The sequence below is a fragment of the Pleurodeles waltl genome, chromosome 4_1 (genome assembly GCF_031143425.1).
Source record: "Pleurodeles waltl isolate 20211129_DDA chromosome 4_1, aPleWal1.hap1.20221129, whole genome shotgun sequence".
NCBI lineage: Eukaryota > Metazoa > Chordata > Amphibia > Caudata > Salamandridae > Pleurodeles > Pleurodeles waltl.
In genome coordinates, this window is record NC_090442.1 from 638412941 (window position 1) to 638433883 (window position 20943).

At 45.1% G+C, this 20943-nt stretch overlaps 1 protein-coding gene across 1 annotated transcript in view; it reads right to left on the reverse strand.

Annotated features, from left to right (window-relative positions):
- Window positions 1–8526: 8526 nt before the first annotated feature.
- DBX2 (developing brain homeobox 2) overlaps window positions 8527–20943 on the reverse strand; it is a 48698-nt gene continuing 36281 nt past the window's right edge. Inside the window, exons 3-4 of the mRNA XM_069230078.1 lie at window positions 11170–11357; window positions 8527–9343 (exon numbers count right to left, since the gene is read on the reverse strand). Coding sequence (XP_069086179.1) covers window positions 8987–9343; window positions 11170–11357 — 545 coding nt within the window. The 3' untranslated portion in view covers window positions 8527–8986. The remainder of the gene's footprint in view (window positions 9344–11169; window positions 11358–20943) is intronic.

Consider the following 20943-nt stretch of genomic DNA (forward strand, 5'->3'; position numbering starts at 1 on the left):
TCAAAGATGTCATGAGTGCTGTAATTTGTGGGGTAATTAGCAGTGCATGGCGAGGGTGCGAGTTATAGTTACTTGAGATAACTCTAACTGTAACAGGTGAATTTCTATGGTTTTGTACATTTAAAATGTGAGCCTAACTATAATGCTCTAACAAATAAGGGGGAAAAAACAAGAAAAGGCATGACGAGCTACCATGCTAACCTCAATGCATTGCAACACAAAAAGATGCAACTATCTTTGGCCTGAAAATTAGTGATTCACAACATTACTACAAATGTATCCCTTCCAACCCTGTACGTCCCGGGGATTTCTAAGATTTGAATGAGGTGGGCTCACTCACGTAATGTGACATGCTTCATCATTGGCCACCTCATCCCACCCTGGTGAGATCTTACTCCCAGGGCGGACTCAGCTCCAGGTGAGGCTATCCCGAGGGAGTTCTTAGAAGTTATCTAACTGGACAAGAAACTCAGGTCCAGATATCGATAAAAATATCTCAGGATAAACCACAGATTGTGTCTTGTTTTATTAAGGCAGTATCCTTTATATGATTAAAACTCCTCCAAAAAGGAGTTACCGCCAGGGTTAATAGTGGGTATTATGCCCACTCTCTGTATTGGCTGCCAACACTTCCTGGTTTGCAGTGTTGGCAGCCAGTCAGAGCTGTGCATTTCCCTGCACAAGCTTGTCGTTTTTCATGAATCAGTGCAAAGGATCCGCGGCTTGAGATAAACAAACTTATTTTCCCTTGAATAGCTCCAAAACTACTGAACGGATTTACACCAAATAAAGGAAAGCACAATCTGTGTATCAACAGTTAGCTTTCTGCCAAATCTGGTGTAATTCCATCCAGTGGTTCGGGCTGTAGTTATGTCTAAAGGTCCTATTTGAATTTAAATGGGAAACACAACTTTTTTTGACCCCACTTTTTCTCAGCCCCTGCTTGAAAGATCACCCTGAATCTTTCTGTACACAACAAAAATCACTGAGCCACTTAAAAAAAAATTTTGTGAAGATTCGTCAAACGGTGCTAAAGATATAAGCAAGTCAAAAAATGCTTTTTCTATGGAAACATGGTCCTAACTATAACTACCTAGTGGGGACCATCACTGGGTATATTTATATATGTTGTGTATATATATATATATATATATATATATATATATATATATATATATATATATATATATATATATATATATAAAATCACCTTTCACCCAAAAACCCATACCCACTCTAAAACCTAAAGCTGCCCTTACCACCCAAAACCCATACCCACCCTAAAACCTAAAAATGCCCTTACCACGCAAAAGCCCACACCCACCCTAAACATTCCTTGCCACCCAAAAACCCATACCAACCCTAAAACCCAAAATGCCCTTACCAACAAAAAGCCTATACCCACCCTAATACCTAAAAAAATGCCCTTACCACCCTCAAACCCATACTCACCCTAAAACCTAAAAATGCTCTTACCACCCAAAAAGCCATACCCACACTAAAACCTAAAAATGCCCTTACCACCCAAAAACCAGCACCCACCATAACCCCCAAAAACCCTATATATATATATATATATATATATATATATATATATATATATACCTAACACTTGCCTGTAAAACATTCACTATGCATATACCTTTACTATTCCATGCCTTTAGAACAAAATTCATTCTAAAGGCATGCGTGGTAAATGTATATTCGTGGTAAAGGCATGCTTGGTAAAGGCATGAGTGGTAAAGGCAAACGCGTGGTAATGGCTTTGTGGTAACCATCATGCATGGTAATGACTGTGTTGTAATGGCTGTTTCCCAATGCATGCATACATTAATGTGGAAACCTCTGCTCTGAAATGCTAAATAGGAAGGAGATTACCTACGTGCAACCATTATGACTCCTGGGACCATCTTATTCCTCCTATTCCTTCTATGAGGTAATCATAAAACAGGCAGCCATCGCTTTTCTACATTTTTTTTTTTGCTTGTTAACATTTTTGGTTTACCCCGCACCTTCTCTCCTAGGTGAGCCCCAAAAAATATTTGATCAGAAGGCAGAATAACTCTGGGAGGGAAGTGTGGGAACTGAAGGATGGCACAAGGAAGATGACTCCAAGAGTGATGAGGATTATCAGAAACTAATCTGTTTATTACTGCCTGTGGGCTCTTCATTTTCCCCTTCTGTGGGTATTGAGAAAATGCCAAGCTGGTGCCGATGACCAGAACTATAAATTCAATCACTATCGGTGCAGCACCTATATTCAAACATGTTTAATGAACATGTTTTATAGACATTTTGGTTCCATAGGAATTTTAAGGCCCAGAGAATCAACAGACAACATCCAGGATCCCAATCCAATTCTTATTTACCTTCCACTTGAAAAGGGTAATGAATAATAAAAGTAAAAGTAACAGCCCAGGAGGCCGTTTTGCAGATATCAACAATAGACATCCCTGAACATCTGCTCAAGAACCAGCCATACTACTAGTGGGCCTCCCCTGAGTGGCTGAAGAAATATCTGAACCTTCTGAAGCATAAGATATGGAAAGGATAGATCTTATCTATTCACTAGAGCAAGGAATAGGAGACGACTATGAAGAGCCCTGGGCACTAGAGTATTATCTCACAGATGTACTTGAGATCTGGAAACTGGTCTGGCTACATGCCAAACATTTAATATGTGATGGGTATAAGGCACCAAAAGCTTCAAGGAGTTTCATGGCTCTCCAGAGACTTTGATCGCAGATCACTGCACCCTCTGGAGGCCTACGCTAAAACCATCTGAGTAAACTTGAAAAACCACACATCCGTCACAATCCCAAGAAAGTGCATCTGACCCTGAGCAGCAAAATCGAAAGGTGAACCAAAGATAATCATGAGATCTTAAAGAACGTTTCCTGACTGCCAGAGAAAACTGCATTGTAAATCTGACCCCTTCCTACTCCAACACTTTCCCTGCTGTTGTTTAGGTTGACCTGGAAATAGGAAAGCTGGCTCTTCCAAAGTCCAGTTCTTTCCCTACTGTTGCTTAGGTTGGAGAGTGAATAGTGACTTTGATTCCCCCAAAATTATAGCAGTTTTTATTAACGTTTTATGTTGAGGTTTCATTGTTATTTTTCTATTTGTGTTTTACAGTGTTGTTTTAGCAGAGAATAATTGTTATTTATTTCAAATTTTATTAGTTTGTGGGTTGAATTGTGGTAAGGTTTTGCTTTTTTCTAGTTGCATCTATTTCTATTGTTTGCAAAATGTTTTATGTTAGTATTTTTTAGTACTGGTTTTTATTTCGCTTTAGTTTTTCATAGACATTTTTCTGAATTTACTTACATTTATTTTTACAAATGTATATTATGTATGTTTATTTGTGTATTTTTAAAGCTATTGTGATATTATATACTTTTAAATATACGTACTTAGTCATGTAATGTTAATATTTTTGTCCACAACATTTTCTACTCAATATTTGTGTACTTTACATTGCATGTGATGTCAATATTAAGGTCCATGATATTTCTTCCTCAATATTTTTGTCCATGATATTTGTTCGGAAATATTTTCGAAACATGATTTTTTTTATCTCACTAATATGTCATAGGAGCACCCAGATGAAAGCAAGCCAGATGAGCCATTGTAGTTGAAGACACCAAAGAGCCAGAGATTTGGACTGAGCTGTGGTCCTCAGCAAATAATATTTGATTGTTTTAATTCTAACCAGTGATTAAAAAAAACCTTGATGACGCAGGCCTGTTCTGAAGCTTGGCCTTATGTTCTGTGAGTCTTGTACTAAACGAGATAGGCCTCTTGTCAATTCCACTGAAACTGTGCTTCTGAAGCAAGTTGCACATTAGAGCTATGACCTCTGTGTCTTCTCTGGTGGCTGTATGTACTAATCAATTGTCAAAATATAGGGTACCGTTCAGTCCTGATTGCGAAGAATGGGGTCCACGGGAGCCACTGCCTTTGTGAACACTCTTGGGGAGGACTTGAGTCGAAAGGAAAAGACAACAAATTTGTACTGTGGGCTTTGAAAAGCAAAACAAAGAACTTCACATCTTTCACTTTCACAGGAATGTGAAGATACGTATCTCATAGATCTAATGATGTCAGAATTTCCCCAGGTGATATCCAAAGACTCGGTTGTAACAAGTCTATTCGAAAATGAGTTGTGGCGAAGGGTAATGTTCACTTCTTTTAGGCAGTGCTTGAAATGCAAATATAGAAGTGCAGGTACTCAGTCTCTAGAGTGCCTGCTTGCTTTTGAGAAGTATAGGTACTCTCCCATTAAAGGTATTGTACCAGTGCTGAGAAGTGCAGGTACTGTCCCTTTCAAATGAAAGAAGTGCAGGTACTCAGTTCCAGACCGTTCCTGCCCACCATTTAAAGCACTGCTTTTAGGTCTATAATTACCCAAAAAATGGTGGTGTTTTGTTCGACCATGAGCATTCTTGAGAAAAAGACATCATTTAATTCTTGCTGTGGTACTGCACCCCTGTTTTCTTGGTTAACAGTTCGAGAACTTGCGCTTTCTGTGCAGAGCTTTTCAGTGGCTCTCGCGACATTGAGAAAACAGGAACCCTGTGTATAGATATTGCAAAGAAAACTGACACCAGGTGTTGAAAATCAAATCAAATCATTAACATTTATAAAGCGCGCTACTCACCCGTGCGGGTCTCAAGGCGCTAGGGGGAAGGGGGGTTACTGCTGCTCGAAGAGCCAGGTCTTGAGGAGTCTCCGGAATGCGGAGTGGTCCTGGGTGGTCCTGAGGCTGGTGGGGAGGGTGTTCCAGGTCTTGGCTGCCAGGTAGGAGAAAGACCTCCCACCCGCCGTGGAGCGGCGGATGCGAGGGACGGCAGCGAGCGCGAGCGCGAGGCCGGTGGAACGGAGGAGACGGGTGGGGGCGTAGAAGCTGAGGCGTCGGTTGAGGTAGTCAGGTCCCTTGTCGTGGAGGGCTTTGTGTGCGTGGGTGAGAAGTCGGAAGGTGATCCTTTTGCTGACTGGGAGCCAATGCAGGTGTCTCAGGTGTGCGGAGATGTGGCTGTTGCGGGGTACGTCGAGGATGAGGCGGGCGGAGGCGTTTTGAATACGTTGCAGACGTTTTTGGAGTTTTGCGGTGGTCCCAGCATTAAGGGTGTTGCCGTAGGCCAGGCGGCTAGTGACTAATGCTTGGGTCACGGTTTTTCTGGTGTCGGTGGGGATCCAGCGGAAGATCTTGCGGAGCATGCGGAGGGTGAGGAAGCAGGAGGAGGACACGGCGTTGACTTGTTTGGTCATGGTGAGCAGAGGGTCCAAGATGAAGCCGAGGTTGCGGGCGTGGTCTGAGGGGGTTGGTGCGGTGCCAAAGGCCGTGGGCCACCAGGAGTCGTCCCATGCGGTCAGGGTGTTGCCGAGGATGAGGACTTCTGTTTTGTCTGAGTTCAGTTTTAGATGGCTGAGCCTCATCCAATCTGCGAAGTCCTTCATGCCATCTTGTAGGTTGGTCTTAGCGCTGGCGGGGTCCTTGGTGAGGGAAAGTATAAGTTGAGTGTCGTCGGCGTAGGAGGTGATGATGATGTTGTGCTTGCGTACGATGTCGGCGAGGGGGCTCATGTAGACATTGAAGAGTGTCGGGCTGAGCGAGGAGCCTTGAGGGACGTCGCAGATGATCTCGGTGGGGTGTGAGCGAAAAGGTTTGGAGGTAGACTCTTTGAGAGCGGTTGGAGAGGAAGGAGGCGATCCAGTCCAGGGCCTGGCCTTGGATCCCGGTGGAGCGGAGGCGGGTTATTAGGGTGCGGTGGCAGACGGTGTCGAAGGCAGCCGAGAGGTCGAGGAAGATGAGGGCGACTGTTTCACCGTTGTCCATCAGGGTTCTGATGTCGTCTTTGACTGAGATGAGGGCGGTTTCAGTGCTGTGGTTAGTTCGGAATCCGGATTGTGAAGGGTCGAGAAGGTTGTTGTCTTCCAGGAAGTTGGTAAGCTGTTTGTTGACGGTCTTCTCTATTACCTTGGCAGGGAAGGGGAGGAGCGAGATGGGGCGGAAGTTCTTCAGGTCGCTTGGGTCAGCCGTAGGTTTCTTTAGTAGGGCGTTGACTTCGGCGTGTTTCCAGCTTTCGGGGAAGGTAGCAGATGAAAAAGAGGAGTTGATGATGGTCTGGAGGTGCGGGGCGATGATGTCGTCGGCTTTATTGAAGATGAAGTGAGGGCAGGGGTCCGAGGGGGCGCCGGAGTGGATAGAGTTCATGGTGGTTTTGGTCTCTTCAGTGTTGATGTGGGTCCAGACGTTGAGGGTGATAGCAGGGGGTGTGGGTTCGGTGTTGCTTGGCTGGGTCTGGTGTCCGAAGCTGTCGTGGAGGTCGGTGATCTTGCGATGGAAGAAGGTGGCGAGGGAGTTGCACAGGTCTTGTGAGGGCGTGATGGCGTTGGGGTTGGAGAACTCTTTAACGATGCTGAAGAGTTCTCTGCTGTTGTGGCTGTTTTTGTCCAGTCTGTCGGTGAAGAAATTCCTTTTGGCTGCGCGGATCAGGTGGTGGTGTTCGCGGGTCGCGTTCTTGAGGGCGGTCATGTTGTCAGCGGTGTGGTCCTTGCGCCAGGCTTTCTCGAGGGCGCGACAGGTTTTCTTCGATTCCTTAAGGGTGTCAGAGAACCAGAGAGGTTTTTTGGTGTTGGCCTGTCGATGCGTGCGTCTGAGGGGAGCAAGGTTGTCTGCGCAGTTGGTGATCCAGTTCGTGAGGCTGAGGGCTGCGTCGTTGGGGTCGTCGGTGGTGAGGGTAGGTTGGTTGACGGTGAGCGCGGAGAAGAGCTGTTCTTCGGGGATTTTGTTCCACTGTCGACGAGGGATGGGTTGAGTGCGGAGGTGGCGTGTCTCGCGTCGGAATGTGAAGTGGACACAGCTGTGGTCGGTCCAGTGTAGAGCGGAGGCGTGGCTGAAGGAGACGTGTTTGCTGGCGGAGAAGATGGGGTCAAGCGTGTGTCCGGCGATGTGGGTGGGGGTGTTCACCAGTTGCTTGAGGCCGAGGTTGGCGAGGTTGTCGAGCAGGGCGGTGGTGTTGGGGTCGTTGTTGTGTTCCAGATGGAAGTTGAGGTCGCCTAGGAGGATGTAGTCCGGCGAGGCGATGGGACTGATCTATCCACCCATCAGAAGAAGAAAAGAATTAAGAACCCCAGCATAGTCAGGTTTAATGCTTAAAGGATTTTTTGTAATAATGTTGCATCTCTGTGTAACAGTTCTTGGAGAAGCAGGTAAAAGTGGAAGACTGATTGGATCGACAAAAGGAAAAAAATCTCCTAAAATCTGTCTTTAGTTTTTCAGATGCAGGAAGATGTTTGCAGACCTTGAATACCTTAGATACTAAGAGGCCTATTTACGAAAAAACCATGCAGTGCAGGGCAGCAAGTGACGCGCTGTGTTTATGGCAATACGGCGCATTCCTGCCTTTTCCCCTGTGCTGGTGCCCTTTTGGCAACCTAGCGCCAATGCAGGCACCTTCCTGCACAAAATGTAGCACACATAGAATGAGGAAGTAACTAGGAGAAATAAACACATTTCTCCTCGTTGCGCCTCTCCCAGGAAGGTGTACCTTTTTGGTGCATTCCCAGGTTTACCAGTTCTGATAAATTCTGAAATGTGTCAAAAACCAAGGGAGTTGCATGGGAACACCCAATCAGCTCCCTTGGAATGCCTTCCCATGGCAGAGTAAGGTAACGCAGCGATTTGCGCTGCGTTGACTTACTCTAGATTTATGGAACCCACTCAGAGGCATGCAAAGTGGCCTTGCATGGCTTCATAAATCTGACTTAAGGTTTGCGTCGTTCTTGAACCACGGTGTGTGGTGCAAGAGCAACGCAACCACCTTGTAAATAGCCCCCGAATTCTTCAGTCATTTGCCCCAACACAGGATGGCTATGAAATGTATGTCCTGAAGGGGGTGATAGGAATCAACAATTCCTATGAAACTCAGGGTCAACAGTTTATTGTAAGTGTTGCAATACTGAATGATTTTGGTCAAAATATCGGAGGGTGAATGCTGGATCTTGGGGCAAAAAGGAATCATAATTATTATTGGTACTCAGAATCCTATATCTCTTGATAGTGATAGAAACACCACAGGACCGTATTTGTCTTTCTTGTTTCTCATGGCATAACTATGTTAGGAGCACAGAGTGATATTATGAAACTTCCTACCGCTTGTAAGCTATGAGATAAGAAATGCAGGAGGACGTCCAACCTTTTGTTTACATATATTTCCCAGTAAAGTAGATTTTAAACCAAGTTAAAACGTGCGTGCATCAATTTTGTTAACTGGTGGTATGTATCTGAGGAGAGAGTTGATAGATATAAGGTAATGAGGTTACCCAGCACTTAATGAAGCACGATCAAGCTTAGCGCATGACATAACCAGTTTCAGACTCAATTTACAGCATTAAAAAGGACACTTTAAAACCTATTATGAATGAATTAACAAGAACAAGTAATTCGCATGGGTATGGGAAGAACCACAGCTTTGAGAGGCACTTATTTCATCATCAAGGTATAGTCATTTACGCTTCATCTAGGGTCAAAAAGGCTACTTTGCTATTTAGATTTTATTTACGAATCTATGTCCGAGGCACAAGTATTTACAGATAAAAAACAATATTGTAATGAAACCTTATAATCTAATATTATGCATTTTAAGGCAGTATGCACATCCATAAGAGGAATCTATTACAAGAACGGTCAGTTAGTACAATTTTGAGCAACTGTTACCAGAGACAAAGGACGGATTCGAAATTACATTGTGAAATATGACATCGGATATTGCTCCTCTCTCCTGGCGATTTCAACAGGAGTTACCTATCAGGCAAAATTAAGGCAGCGTCTGCACTAGGCAACAGTTTCGAAAGGAGAAGTTATTTGTTCGTTATATTTTAAATTTCATATATTCCAAAAATGTCAAGTATTTCACAAAGGTACGTCCACATATTGTTGTGAACATTGAAAAAACTCTTTTTTGATGTTCATGTTGCTCAGTTAGTCCACAGAAATATTGTTATGTGTTTGTAATAAAGTGGGCATTCGCTTGTCTCCAAGACCTTGTTCTGGACATAAATAAATTGTCTGCTGGCCCAAGTCCGCTCTTTGAAATGGTCTGATGGGGTTGCCATAGTTCAGGATTTCGGATGCTGTGGTAGGATGCTGTCTTCTTTGAGGGGTCGATCTGTTTTCCGGCACTTTATTTGTTGATGGACACGGAGAAAACAATTTTAATGCAGTGTTGGTTAAGTCTTTTTCTAGAATGTCTTCCTCTAAAAAGTACTTGCTTGCAAGTCCCTCCTTTTCTTTGGAGTTTCGCCACTTCATCCTTCTGTTTTGAAACCAGATTTTCACCTGTTGAACATAAAAAATAGAGTTTTATTCCAGGTATACCAATGGAATTGCATTATCTCGATTGTAGATATTTTACAGTGCTTTTACCCCTATCAGACATATCTCCATGACATATGTCACAATTATTGATTAAGTGGAACATGATCAGGGTGACAAATAATTTTAGGATGAGCCACTGTCACTTTTACTAAATATATAAGTCATATGCCAATCACTAGAACGGGAATTCATTTTAGAAGGAGAGCTGCATTTGTGGGATGTAATGTTAAAAATATATTTGGAGCTAGTTAAACCTCTGCATCTGTGCAAAAATGTTAAGGTCTGGACGGTAAGCGTGACAGAAGGAAGCAATGTGATTGGCTGGTCACAATCTGAGGAGAAAGTTGCGGCTGTCATCTTATCAATGGTGCACAGCCCTGGGGATGGAAATAGGGGCTGTAAATAATAAAAGAGGTCACGGTAGAGGTACTCTGACCCTGTGAGGTTCACCAATGAGTGTCTGAGGGACCCCTTATGGGTTTGAAATGGTTCAAAACTCTTTTTTTTCCACTATCATGGAGGCACGACGCTGTTGCATCACGCTTAGCCACCCCCGTTTAACGCTGTGACAGATTTGGGAACACTGGTAAAAATACAACATACAATACACATGCACTTGCTGACACACCCACAAAAAAAACATAGGAATTCACTGAAAAAAAACAAAGGTTAGAGGGAAGTTATAGTTAGGCTCACATTTTCAAACGTACAAAACCATAGAAATTCACCTGTTATAGTTATCTAGAGTAACTATAACTCGTGCCCTATGGTAACTATCACTCACCATACACTGCTAATTGCACCACAAATTAGGGCACTCATGACATCTTTTATAACATCATTGATATTAACAATGTAATGTTCGCAGTAAAAAAAAAATTACAAAAAAACTGTGCATGGCAGGGGCGCGAGTTCTACTTACCTTAGGACACCTGTTATAATTACTTTAGATAACTATAAATATAACAGGTGAATTTCTATGGTTTTGTACGTTTAAAATGTGAGCCTAACTATAACGTCTCTGTAACCTTTGTTTTTTCAGTGAAAAAATATGTATATATGCTTATGTTTCTTGAATGTCTTATATTTTATTTGATTCTGAGCCTAAGTGGTGCACCTAAGGCCATCTGCCCACTTCTAAGAATAAGATGGCAGTCACTTTGCAAGCAGTTAAATGGGAAGAAATAAAAGTTGGAGAGAGAAAAATAAGTGGAAAGAGGAGCACTTCCTGTGTGTGGGCTGATAAAAAACAATCCTATTTACTGTAGGTTTGGTGCAGAAACTATGTAGTCATGAGATCACGAGTTGTATCCTGCACACTCAACATTCCCGTGTCAGTTTTTCTTTCTGATAATTTTTGCTATGAGGAAAGCACTTTATAGATACAGGCCATTTTCCCAACAGGCCTTCCACTCCGAGAGAAGATGAGAAAGGGGGGCTTTATGTTAAAGGCCCTTTTTACCTGAGAAGAATGTGTAAATGATTTTTTGTGTAGTCTTTTTGAGTTTTGATCAGGATTTTTAACTGGAAGTTAAACTCATTCTTTACACTTACAAACTTAACATTTTTATCTTGACATCGACAGATATTTATCAGCGCTTCCTTGCTTTGTCCACTAGACGTATATAGCTGAATGTCTGAAAGCACACGTGACCCATCCGTTACAAATGGATCCAATCTACATCTTTACATTTACACCGGGTCAACGGAATGTCTGCCTAGTCGCAGTCCTGTGTTATCTAAGTTTCCTTGTTCTTTCATTCATTCTTTGTTTTACAGTGCCATACCTGAGTTTCCTTAAGGCCCAGGTTGCTTGCAAGCTTCTTTCTATCAACCTTGCTGATGTATTTCTGCTTCTGGAACATTCTCTCCAACGCTTTTCTTTGATCTTCTGAAAATACGGCCCTTCGTAAAATGCCTCTTCTTGCTTTAGAATTTACCTCTTGGGTCAACAGTGGCAACAGGATCTCCTCTCCTGGGTGAACCAGAAAAATAAAAATTGCCTACATGTAAAAAAAACTAAATGCAGAGTACTGATGCGCCTCAGTAAAGCCTTTTATGAACATTTGTAAAGACAGAAACAACAGAGGCTATTACGTCAAATAATCCAATACATTTTAGTGTGTTTAAAATATAAGATCCGGGTGTGAAAACTGAGAAATATTTTGAAACGGGCTGATGGAATGCTTTTCCATTGACAGCTTCCATCCACCCTGGTGGGCAGGTTGATGTTTCACAAATCCGATTCACTGCTCTGCCTTCCATTTTGAGCTCTGTCTTCACACTTGGAGTACAGAAGGAGGACACCCAGGACATCACTGAACTATTACCTTCATTTTGTCATGGAAAGCCCTTAATGAATGCATTTATCCCCTGAAATGATTTAGGCTTCAAAAAATGTAATGACTTATAAATCTCTAGGCATGGTATTATTTATCCCCAAAATTAAAAGAAGCTCGGGGTACATAAGACCACGTGTTGAATGTATGACCTACCAGACATGATGACATCTTGTAACTGTGCTGCTCTGGTAAAAAATGTCTTCATAGTTGGAAGCCATTGCAATTTTCACACCAATGTGTGAGGGGTACTTGCCAAAGTGTAAATCTAACTGTGGCTCAATGTAGCCTCCTCGTTTGTGGAGCACAAAAATCTGACCAGCCCAGTAGACATAGGGCCAAATTTATGAAGCCCCTTGTGCCACCTTGCGCCACATTAGCGTAATTTTACTGATGCTAATGTGGCGTTAGGTTGGTAAAAATGAAGTGCCATATTTACAAAGTGACGTAATGAACGCATTGCGCCACTTTGTAAACCCTTGCACCACATTATACCTGCTCCAGGCATAATGTATGCGAGGGGGCGTTCCGGTGTTAGGAGGCCCAGAAAAATTGCGCTTTTTTTTGCGTTATTTTTCACGCCGGCTTTAAAATGAGGCTCTCATTGTTTTCAATGGGCCTCCTTTCACTTTGCAGGATTAGCGTCAACTTTTTTGGCACTAATCCTTCAAAGCGCCAAACTAGCATCAACATTTTTGACGGTAGGTCCCTAATGTGTGCCATGGCGCGCCGTTTCATAAATACGGCGCACACATGGTGGTGCTAGGGGGGCGCAATGTGGTGCAAAAAAAGTAGCGCATCTCAACATGGTGCACCACTCTTCACAAATCTGGCCCACAGTGTTATTTTATACATGGATAATAAGTGATCGAAATCTGTGCAAATTGCAGTCTGAATTTAAGTAACAAAAATAAAAGCTTAGAACTCTCTTACAGTTCTTGGTAAAGAAAGTGAATGATTAAGTAAAATAGGTAAAACAACAAGGTCTGTTTTTTTAATATAACTAGAGCTCAGTTTATATGTCTAGGATTTATATAGCCCATTTGGGGGCACTTCCAATTTTAGCACCTAAAGCGAGACAAGGAATGGTAAAGTTGTATTCTCAGCAACAAACAATTTAGTTAGGCAGAGAAGCTCGGGACTATACCCCTTCTTTGCTACATTCAATGAATTACCCATTAAGCAGACACCGTTGTCTGAATACTTATATACCACCCTCGGCTTTCTCAATACACGTGGGGGCTATTCTCCTATTTTTTTTAACTCAAACATTTTCCAGGTAATTCCTGTGACTCGTAAGTTTTCAGGTGTACAGGTGGAAAACGTGTTTCTTATGTTTCATTTTCGCAACAAGAATATATTTTCACATGCGATAAAAAGAATGAGCATTCAGAAAAAATACTCATTCCTCTACACTACCCTACATCACTGTGCAAGGTTTTTCAGTTCTATCCACCCCTCAGATTTGTAGATCTTAGCCCCATCTTGAGGGCAAACGACTACGGGAAGGGGGCTATTGCTGTGGACAGGGGAACCTATCCAGTTTCTCCACCCAGTAAACCGAATCTTCCACTGCATTCGGCTCCCATCTAGTCTCCTTCATACGGACTTCCTCTGTTAGATTTCTTTCATTCAATGAGATCGCTTTCCCATTCCGCTGCTGTCGGACTCTGTGGACGGAGCCATTGTATGGTGATCGTACACCTTGCCAAGACCAGTTCCAAACTTATAAACCTGCTTCTTAGTTTCCATTATTGAGAAATTGTGCTTATGATATGGAGACACTGTGTGGGCGTCGACCACTTTCCTCCAATATCACCCTATCACTGTGCATGTTCATAACATATGAATGGATGAGCTACCCTTATTCCTGCATCTCAGACAGTCCAAGAGTCTCCCAGGGTATATTTCACTCAGATTTTGCAGCGCTATGAAAATGCATTGTAGATGATTAAATTGACTTATCTTAAATCATGCATTGCAATATGAGCTTTGCTAGCCTGCATGTCATAGCCCAATTTCTTATCCACGATGAGTTCTTGTATACCCTCATGCAAACTTTGCTAAACTTTGTAGGGTGTTTGTCTGGTTTTTAAAGCCCTGTCGAACTGGGATACAAGTCTTAGCCCCCTCCCAGGACAGAGCAACGTCTGCAATATCAGCGAAGGATCAGGTGCAACACGGAACCCAGTCAAGAACCCCTTGGCAGTGTTTGGCAGCTTGGCACATTGCAGGAACTGCCCAGTGCTGATCCCAAAGTCACAATGTGCTTGTGCAGATGTAATAAAAAGATCCCTCAGGGAACACAACTTCCCTTCATCTACGCACTGAGATGTCATTACCTATTGGTCTGAGTGGTTGTAGTGACCATATAACCAGCTGATCTACAAAAGGATGTCCCACAGGCTCTTGGCCACAGCCATCTCCCCGGACTTTTGTGGGGAGGTGGCTCTTTATATAATAGGATAAACAGAGGTACAAAGTGCAAAGTGTCCAAGCAATTCCCAGAGGTATCACTGAGGCCCAATTGACATCCCAAATACTCTCTTTTTGGGTAGTGTCGTGGAGCAGCTAGGCATACACTCATGCAGTAAGTGAGACACACACTCAATAAAGAAATCCAACACCAATTGATAAAAATACCATATATTTTATATAACCTTTGATACCAAGATCACCAGAGTCAGGTGAGTACTTTTCAAGCTATGAATTGTTTGAATTTTTAAAAGTAGACACTGCATTTTTCAGATCCTATGGAGGAAGAACAAGCACTGCATACAGGTATAGTACAGCGACTTACAGGACCAATCTCCTGGACTTAGAGTCAGTATGGGGCCTGGTTCAAGGCCACATCAACAGGTCACCTCGGGCGGCACAGGGGTAGCAGGGTGTAGTGGTACAGTTCAGTGTCGGGTGCCATGTAAGTCTATGGGGATTGGTCCGGTCACAAAGTTGCTGCAGGGGTGGACTGAGAGTCCTTTCTGGGTGAACCACCGAGGGGGTTCATTTCTTGCGATTTCTTGCGATGCTCGGTGAAGTAGGGACACCAGTAGTCCTGTTCTCCTTGGTCCAGGTTATCCGGCTGCAGAGGCAGTTTGGACCGTCTGGTTTACCATCACTGGAGGCAGTCGCAGTGCAGGGGGCCCACAGAAACAGGCTGCAGAAGTGGACTGGAGGGGCCTTAAGGCCAAAGCAACAGGTGGGATTGGGTCTCACGAGCCTGGGGAATGCAGGGACACCAGTGGCCCTCTTCTCCTCTGTCCGCGGTCTCTGAGTGCAGAGGTGGATTGGATTGTCGGGTTTACCGTCTCCAGAGGCAGTTGCAGAATCAGGCTGCAGATGCCGCCAGGAAGTCCACAGAGGGCAAGCTCGGGTGAGCTTCCTCTCTGGAGGGCCTGGGAACCATTTTGACACCGTTGGACCTCTTCAGCTTAGGCTAGGCGGATCGGGTGCAGTGGTGATGTCTGGCATCAGATTTTTGGAAGTCCGGATTGTAAAGAAATGGCTCCCTGTTGCAGTTACCCCCCACTTTTTGCCTGATACTGATGCTGACTTGACTGAGAAGTGTGCTGGGACCCTGCTAACCAGGCCCCAGCACCAGTGTTCTTTCACCTAAAATGTACCATTGTTTCCACAATTGGCACAACCCTGGCACCCAGGTAAGTCCCTTGTAACTGGTACCCCTGGTACCAAGGGCCTTGATGCCAGGGAAGGTCTCTAAGGGCTGCAGCATGACTTATGCCACCCTAGGGACCCCTCACTCAGCACAGACACACTGCTTGCCAGCTTGTGTGTGCTGATGAGAACAAAACGAGTAAGTCGACATGGCACTCCCCTCAGGGTGCCATGCCAACCTCACACTGCCTGTGGCATAGGTAAGTCACCCCTCTAGTAGGCCTTACAGCCCTAAGGCAGGGTGCACTATACCATAGGTGAGGGCACCAGTGCATGAGCACTATGCCCCTACAGTGTCTAAGCAAAACCTTAGACATTGTAAGTGCAGGGTAGCCATAAGAGTATATGGTCTGGGAGTCTGTCAAAAACGAACTCCACAGCTCCATAATGGCTACACTGAATACTGGGAAGTTTGGTATCAAACTTCTCAGAATAATAAACCCACACTGATGCCAGTGTTGGATTTATTAAAACATGCACACAGAGTGCATCTTAGAGATGCCCCCTGTATTTTACCCAATTGTTCAGTGTAGGACTGACTGGTCTGTGCCAGCCTGCTGCTGAGAGACGAGTGTCTGACCTCATGCGGTGAGAGCCTTTGTGCTCTCTGAGGACAGAAACAAAGCCTGCTCTGGGTGGAGGTGCTTCACACCTCCCCCCTGCAGGAGCTGTAACACCTAGCAGTGAGCTTCAAAGGCTCAAGCTTCGTGTTACAATGCCCCAGGGCACTCCAGCTAGTGGAGATGCCCGCCCCCTGGACACAGCCCCCACTTTTGGCGGCAAGTCCAGGAGAAATAATGAGAATAACAAGGAGGAGTCACTGGCCAGTCAGGACAGCCCCTAAGGTGTCCTGAGCTGAGATGGCTCTCACTTTTAGAAATCCTCCATCTTGTAGAAGGAGGATTCCCCCAATAGGGATAGGAATGTGACCCCCTCCCCTTGGGAGGAGGCACAAAGAGGGTGTACCCACCCTCAGGGCTAGTAGCCATTGGCTACTAACCCCCCAGACCTAAACACGCCCTTAAATTTAGTATTTAAGGGCTTCCCTGAACCTAAGAATTTAGATTCCTGCAACTTACCGAAGAAGAAGACTGCTGAGCTGCAAACCCCTGCAGAAGAAGAAAGAAGACACCAACTGCTTTGGCCCCAGTCCTACCGGCCCGTCTCCTGCCTTCTAAAGAACCCTGCTCCAGCGACGCTTTCTCCAGGACCAGCGACCTCTGAATCCTCAGAGGACTGCCCTACTTCCAAGAGACCAAGAAACTCCAGAGGATAGCGGCACTGCTCCAAAAGAACTGCAACTTTGTTTCAAGTAGCAGATTTAAAGACCCCTGCAACTCCCCGCAAGAAGCGTGAGACTTGCAACACTGCACCCGGCGACCCCGACTCGACTGGTGGAGAAACAATGCTTCAGGGAGGACCCTCCGGCGACTCTATGACTGTGAGTAACCAAAGTTGTCCCCCCTGAGCCCCCACAGCGACGCCTGCAGAGGGAATCCCGAGGCTCCCCCTGACCGCAACTGCCTGAACTCCCTTTCCCGACGGCTGGAAAAGACCCTGCACCCGCAGCCCCCAGCACCTAAAGGAACGGAACTCCTGTGCAGGAGTGACCCCCAGGAGGCCCTCTCCCTTGCCCAGGTGGTGGCTACCCCGAGGAGCCCCCCCCTTGCCTGCCTGCGACGCTGAAGAGATCCCTTGATCTCTCATTGATTTACATTGCAAACCCAACGCTTGTTTCTACACTGCACCCGGCCGCCCCAGTGCCGCTGAGGGTGTACTTTTTGTGTGAACTCGTGTCCCCCCCAGTGCCCTAGAAAACCCCCCTGGTCTGCCCTCCGAAGACGCGGGTACTTACCTGCTGGCAGACCGGAACCGGGGCACCCCCTTCTCTCCATTGAAGCCTATGTGTTTTGGGCACCTCTTTGACCTCTGCACCTGACCGGCCCTGAGCTGCTGGCGTGGTAACTTTGGGGTCGCTCTGAACCCCCAACGGTGGGCTACCTTGGACCCAAACCTGAGACTTGTAAGTGATTTACTTACCTGACAAAACTAACAAAAACTTACCTCCCCCAGGAACTGTGAAAATTGCACTGTGTCCACTTTTAAAACAGCTTATTGTGTTTTATGTAAAAAGTATACATGCTAATGTAATGATTCAAAGTTCCTAAAGTACTTACCTGCAATACCTTTCAAATGAGATATTACATGTAGAATTTGAACCTGTGGTTCTTAAAATAAACTAAGAGAAGATATTTTTCTATAACAAAACCTATTGGCTGGATTTGTCTCTGAGTGTGTGTTCCTCATTTATTGCCTGTGTGTATGTACAACAAATGCTTAACACTACTCCTTTGATAAGCCTACGGCTCGACCACACTACCACAAAATAGAGCATTAGTATTATCTCTTTTTGCCACTATCTTACCTCTAAGGGGAACCCTTGGACTCTGTGCATGCTATTCCTCACTTTGAAATAGCACATACAGAGCCAACTTCCTACATTGGTGGATCAGCGGTGGGGTACAAGACTTTGCATTTGCTGGACTACTCAGCCAATACCTGATCACACGACAAATTCCAAAAATTGTCATTAGAAATTGATTTTTTGCAATTTGAAATTTTTTCTAAATTCTTAAAAGACCTGCTAGGGCCTTGTGTTAGTCCCTGTTAGCATTTCCTTTTAGAGTTTAAAAGTTTGGTAAAAGTTTGAATTAGATCCTAGAACTAGTTTTAGTTTCTTAAAAAGTATTCCAACTTTTAGAAGCATAATGTCTACTACAGATGTGAATGTGGTGGAACTCGACACCACACCTTACCTCCATCTTAAGATGAGGGAGCTAAGGTCCCTCTGTAAAATAAAGAAAATAGTAATGGGCCCCAGACCTTCCAAACTACAGCTCCAGGAGCTGTTGGCAGAGTTTGAAAAGGCCAACCCCTCTGAGGATGGCAACTCAGAGGATGATGATAGTGACTTGGAGGGTGATTCCCCCCTACCAGTCCTATCTAGGGAAGACAGGGCCTCTCAAGCCCTGACTCCAAGCATAATAGTCAGAGATGCTGGCTCCCTCACAAGAGGGACCAACCTCTCTGAAATCACTGAGGATAACACCAGTGAAGAGGACATCCAGTTAGCCAGGATGGCCAAAAGATTGGCTTTGGAAAGACAGATCCTAGCCATAGAAAGGGAAAGACAAGAGATGGGCCTAGGACCCATCAATGGTGGCAGCAACATAACTAGGGTCAGAGATTCTCCTGACATGTTGAAAATCCCTAAAGGGATTGTAACTAAATATGAAGATGGTGATGACATCACCAAATGGTTCACAGCTTTTGACAGGGCTTGGGTAACCAGAAAAGTGAACAAATCACACTGGGGTGCTCTCCTTTGGGAAATGTTCACAGGAAAGTGTAGGGATAGACTCCTCACACTCTCTGGAAAAGATGCAGAATCTTATGACCTCATGAAGGGTACCCTGATTGAGGGCTTTGGATTCTCCACTGAGGAGTATAGGATTAGATTCAGGGGGGCTCAAAAATCCTCGAGCCAGACCTGGGTTGATTTTGTAGACTACTCAGTGAAAACACTGGATGGTTGGGTAACTGGAAATGAAGTGCATGAATATGTTGGGCTTTATAATTTGTTTATGAAAGAACACATTTTAAGTAACTGCTTCAATGAAAAGTTGCATCAGTATCTGGTAGACCTAGGTCCAATTTCTCCCCAAGAATTGGGAAAGAAGGCAGACCACTGGGTCAAGACTAGGGTAACCAAAACTTCCACTGGGGGTGACCAAAAGAAAGGGGTTACAAAACCTCCTCAGGAGAAAGTTGGTGACACTAGAAACAAAGAAAAAGAGTCCTCTGTAGGCCCCCAAAAACCAGACCAGGTGGGTGGGCCCCGAGACACAACCCAAAACAAAGGTGGGTACCAGGGTAAGAACTGGGATGCCACTAAGGCATGGTGCCATAACTGTAGACAGACAGGGCACCACACCAAGGACACTTCTTGTCCCAAAAACAAACCCCCTAGCAAAATCCCAGGGGTGACCAGTGTAGCCATTGGAGATGACTCCTCAGATGAGGAGGTCTTCATAGCCTTCAACTGGAAAAAGGGCCCAACAGGTGAGTTGGAGATTCCAGAGGGAAGTAAACACTTCCACCACCTACTGGTGAATGGAATCCCAGCCACTGCCCTGAGAGACACTTGTGCCAGTCACACTATTGTGCACGACAGGCTGGTGTTCTCAAACCAATACATCCCAGGTGAGATGGCCAGAGTAAGAGTTAGCCCAGACAGGGTCACTGATAGGCCTGTGGCTTTTGTGCCCATAGAAGTGGGTGGGACTTTTAGCTGGAGAAGGGTGGTAGTCAGTACAGACCTCCCCCTTGATTGTCTCCTTGGAAATGACTACCCAGAGGTTAGTCAGAGCCCAAGAGAGGAACTGGTCCAGTGCCAGTCCTCTCCCAAGGATTCTGGAGTTCCTGCCTCTGCAGTAAATGCAAGTAGGCCCCAGAAGAAAAAGAAAAGGAAACAGAGTAGGAAAGGTGGACAACCTTTAGCCAAGGTTCCAGCAAGCCAAGGAGATTCTGCTCCAGTAGGGGAGAACTCCAAAAGTGGCTCTGATAAAGTCCAACCTGACCCACAAGAAGTCCTGGCTAGTCAGGCAACTGTTAAGTCTGAGTGGGTGGCTCCTCAGCTAACAGAAGAAAGAGTGGAAGAAGGGTGTTTACTACAAGATGTGGTAACCCCCCACTCTAATACAGCAGACAGGCACCCTGAACCCAAAGAAGCCTGTAACTTAGCCCCTTCCCTTGTAGGCGAAGAGCTAAAGGTGTGGTTCTGGGCACTGACAGGTGTCAGTGGCCTCTGCTGGGTGTTAGCCTTTATGGCTGCACTATCCTTGGCATGGTGGTCAGACCCCATGCCAAATAGCAAGTTAGGCCCCCTGACCCTGTTGGTCATGGTGGGGTTACTCCAGCTCTGGGTAACCTCTTTGGGTAAGCTAGGGGTGACCCTGGCTAAGATAAGATTAGCAGAGGTGGATACCTCTAACCCCAAAATAGAGAGAATGGGTGGAGACATTAAAGACACAGACAAGAGGCAATTCAGACTAGGTCCTATCACTGTGGAAGTGGGTCAGTTCCCCAGAGGGAATGACCTTAATAGGATGATGTAAGGCAGAGTAGGCCCTGCAACAAACCAGCCTATTTCCTCTACTCTTCCTCGCCTGACAGACTAGGAAGACTCTCCCAGCTTTGGCTGAGTCTCATGGCCTGTGGGCTGGGGGGGGGGCTTGTGTAAAGAAATGGCTCCCTGTTGCAGTTACCCCCCACTTTTTTCCTGATACTGATGCTGACTTGACTGAGAAGTGTGCTGGGACCCTGCTAACCAGGCCCCAGCACCAGTGTTCTTTCACCTAAAATGTACCATTGTTTCCACAATTGGCACAACCCTGGCACCCAGGTAAGTCCCTTGTAACTGGTACCCCTGGTACCAAGGGCCCTGATGCCAGGGAAGGTCTCTAAGGGCTGCAGCATGACTTATGC